The 3,921-nt window shown below is 46.6% G+C and overlaps 1 protein-coding gene across 1 annotated transcript; it reads right to left on the reverse strand.

Moving 5' to 3' along the window:
* Nucleotides 1–208: 208 nt before the first annotated feature.
* On the reverse strand, nucleotides 209–3,693 carry LOC147603599 (pentatricopeptide repeat-containing protein At2g33680-like). Its single transcript, XM_086796470.1, has 2 exons — nucleotides 3,231–3,693; nucleotides 209–3,159 (listed from the first exon to the last, which is right to left on the reverse strand). The coding sequence occupies exons 1-2, from the start codon at nucleotides 3,360–3,362 to the stop codon at nucleotides 1,015–1,017; spliced, it is 2,277 nt and encodes a 758-aa protein (XP_086652596.1). The 5' UTR covers nucleotides 3,363–3,693; the 3' UTR covers nucleotides 209–1,014.
* Between the last annotated feature and the right edge of the window lie 228 nt (nucleotides 3,694–3,921).

Raw genomic sequence — 3,921 nt, forward strand, 5'->3', positions numbered from 1 at the left:
CTTTCACTTGCCATGTTCTACTTAATATTGGGTCAGTGAAAGACTTATTCTAGGGGTAGGGGGACTTACTCGGGGCCTCCCTTGACAATGTCTTGCCAAGCGGCTATCTCATCGGCTCTCAAGGCTCAACTAGGAAAGCCCCCTCGTGGAGAAATGCAAGCAATTCCACCAATTGGGTCCTAAGTACCCATGTGTGCACATATATATATGAACTCGAAAACATACATACATTCATCCATTCACACACACATACATAAGCATGTATGTATGTATGTATAAATTCATACATACATAGGTAAGTACACATGCATGCACCCATGTGTGCACATATATATATGAACTCGCGTACACTCACACAGTGGCTGAGGAATAATGTAAACCCACATTGGCTTCAGTGCCTTCAAGAGTGGGTCGAAACAAGTATTGCCAATTCAAGACTACCCTGTTGGCAACACATAAGGACAAAAGAGGATCGCCTACTGTTGAAACTATATTCAAAGTGCCAACTTGAACATTCTATCCTTTACACAAAACAATACCAAATTGGTTCAAGCTGAACTCTCGGGGCGCTGAAACTTGAAAGACAACTTTAAGAACCAAAAAGCAAGCTGCACAACAATCTCAGTTGAAGCTGCTGCACTACCATCACCAATAGTCTCCACGAGCACACTTTCCATCTTCAAAAACGTGGCAGCAGTTCGCATCTCTGACCACAACTTTACGCTTCTCGTGTAGCAACATGGCAGTCACCACAGATCCGCGTGTTCTTCAAAACACGTATAGTTGCCCCTTGAGGTGTATCGAGGAGGGCACAGGCAATGGCCAACTTCTCGCTATGCCCACAAAGCACATCCTTCTTTGCATCATCAGAAAAGTTTTGTGACACCCAATGCAAACTTGGGGAATATCCTTCTTGTGGGGAAAATCTTGTAGCTTCACATAGATACCTTTGCTTTGTGCATGTTTTGTATCCCCAAGTAAAAATGAATGAACATTTCCACTCACATCAACCCACTAACTACATCCTGGCTTCTTCCATGCAGCATTTTTCACTCTCATGGCTTCAATCTTTTCTGCATCCTCTTTCATGCCAGCAGCTGCATAAATATTAGCCATACAGATATAAGCTGCAGTATCATTTTTATCCACTCGTACTGCATGTTCGAAGGCCAATCTCCCAAGCTTCACATTTCCCCATTTTCGACAAGCACCCAACAGAGCAGACCAAACTGGAGAATAATCAGAAGATGGCATCTTCTTAATCACTGCCATAGCCTTGTCAAAGTGCCCTGCACGGCCAAAAAGATCAACCATGCAAGTGTGGTGCTCTAAGTCTGGTGTGATGCCATATTTTTTGCTCATATACGCAAAATATATTTGGCCCTCATCCACTAAACCTGAGTGACTGCATGCATTAAGCATGCAAATGAAGGTGACCGTGTCTGGAGAGAGGCCCTCGCGCTGCATCCGTTCAAAATAGTTCAGTGCTTCCTCGCCCTGCCCCTGTTGGGCATATCCTGTGATAAGTGCATTCCACGAGACTACGTCCCGAACAGGAAGCTCATCAAGCACTTGCTGTGCTTTTGCGAGTGCACCGCATTTGGCATACATGTCCACCAAAGCATTGCCAAGCACAATATCTTTTCCCTGCAACCCCTGAAAGACAATCTCATCATGAATTTGTTTGCCCTTGTCGGCTGCTCCTATGCTGCCACAGGCCTTCAAGATGCAAACAAAGGTGACCGTGTCTGGAGAGAGGCCCTCACATTGCATCCGTTCAAAACAGTTCAGTGCTTCCTCACCTTGCCCCTGTTGGGCATATCCTGTGATAAGTGCATTCCAAGAGACTACGTTCCGAACAGGAAGCTCGTCAAGCACTTGCTGTGCTTTTGCGAGCACACCACATTTGGCGTACATGTCCACCAAAGCAGTGCCAAGCACAATCTCTTTTCCAAGCAACCCCTGATTGACAATCTCATCATGAATTTGTTTGCCCTTGTCAGCTGCTCCTATGCTGCCACAGGCCTTCAAGATGGAAGTGAAGGTGACCGCGTCTGGAGAGAGGCCCTCGCGCTTCATCCGTTCAAAATAGTTCAGTGCTTCCTCACCCTGCCCCTGTTGGGCATATCCTGTGATCAGTGCATTCCAAGAGACTACATCCCGAACAGGAAGCTCATCAAGCACTTGCTGTGCTTTTGCGAGCGCACCACATTTGGCGTACATGTCCACCAATGCAGTGCCAAGCATAATATCTTTTCCAAGCAACCCCTGACCGACAATCTCATCATGAATTTGTTTGCCCTTGTCAGCTGCTCCTATGCTGCCACAGGCCTTCAAGATGCAAGTGAAGGTGATCGTGCCTGGAGAGAGCCCCTCGCGTTGCATCCGTTCAAAACAGTTCAGTGCTTCCCCGCCCTGCCCCTGTTGGGCATATCCTGCGATTAGTGCAGACCAAGAGACTGCGTCCCGAACAGGAAGCTCGTCAAGCACTTGCTGTGCTTTTGTGAGTGCACCACATTTGGCGTACATGTCCACTAAAGCAGTGCCAAGCACAATATCTTTTCCCAGCAACCCCTGACTGACAATCTCGTCATGAATTTGTTTGCCCTTGTCAGCTGCTCCTATGCTGCCACAGGCCTTCAAGATGCAAGTGAAGGTGACAGCGTTTGGAGAAAGGCCCTCATGTTGCATCCGTTCAAAACAGTTCAGTGCTTCCTCGCCCTGCCCCTGTTGGGCATATCCTGCGATTAGTGCATTCCAAGAGACTACATCCCGAAATAGAAGCTCGTCAAGCACTTGCCGTGCTTTTTCGAGCGCACCACATTTAGCGTACATACTGATCAAAGTGTTCGCTATGTAAGGGCTCTTTCCAAGCAAGCCCCTTCTTAGAATATCAGCATGTACTCTAGTGCCTTTGTGCAGATCCTTCTTCTTGGCACAAGCCTTCAATAAGGCCACAAAATCAGTACGCACTGCTTGGTGGTTGGCATTGTCATTCTTTTCCTTACCCGCACAGAGCTCTCCATCTTTAATTTCTGTTGACATCACCATTCCTCTTCTCCTCAGCTCTTCTCGAACCCAAGAGCGATTGCAGCAGCCATCAATCCACAACGATACCTTAGTGATTTTGTGCTTAAAGTCTGGGGAACTTGGGCTGGTCTGCCAAACAAACGGTCTCTCTCACAAGCAGAAAATCAGCAGAAAGAAGGAACCTGTACGGTGGTGCTTACCTTGGTGTTACGATTGTCCCACCACTGCGAGGGATCCGTAAAGTAATTCTTCCATAAGAGATCCATGTCATTTCCATCGTCCCGCCATTTTCTACATTGAGCATGGTGGTGAAGGTGCCATCGTCCCGACATCTTCGAGTATTTCAAGCCTGCGCAGGAGAAGAAGAAGAGGCTGCCAAAATCGCTAGAGCTTCGGTGACCGTATGCCCGTCACAGAGAACGAGAAAATTTGATCATTTAATTAACCGCATGTATAACATATTAGGGAGTTCCACATTAGGCAACCGCACGCTCGTTCCAATCGGTCGAGAAGCGGCAGTTAGTTTTCGCATTCCTTGTTTTCTTCCTCACCACCATGGCTTTCCTAGATAGATTGTGGAGGTAGCTTGTCCTTTCTGCTCATTCCTTGCAGAGACTAGGTTCATGGTTCATATTTTTAGGTTTTAGTGTGCTCATTTGTGATCCTTGCTATAGCCATTCATCAATAAGCATAAAGAAGATGCCTTTATTTATCTAGAGTCTCCTTGCATCTCCAAGAATTTCTTCCATATGTCTAATTTCAGAATCTCGGTTGTTTTCTCTCCATGAGTCAACTGTCTACATCACACAACTTCTCAAGTCCTCCAAAAGGCATACACATGCATGGGCCCCGAATTGGGTGCTCTATACATGGTCATAGGTTCTTCCGAAG

This window comes from Cibotium barometz, chromosome 63 (assembly GCF_041138505.1).
Source record: "Cibotium barometz isolate CiBa-2024 chromosome 63, ASM4113850v1, whole genome shotgun sequence".
NCBI lineage: Eukaryota > Viridiplantae > Streptophyta > Polypodiopsida > Cyatheales > Cibotiaceae > Cibotium > Cibotium barometz.

Excerpts from the sequence above, each read along its gene's own strand:
- LOC147603599 (XM_086796470.1), bottom strand. The coding sequence starts at position 3,362 with ATGTCGGGACGATGGCACCTTCACCACCATGCTCAATGTAGAAAATGG. Across the intron at positions 3,160-3,230 it reads GGGACAATCGTAACACCAAG|ACCAGCCCAAGTTCCCCAGA; the intron begins GTAAGCACCACC and ends TTTGTTTGGCAG.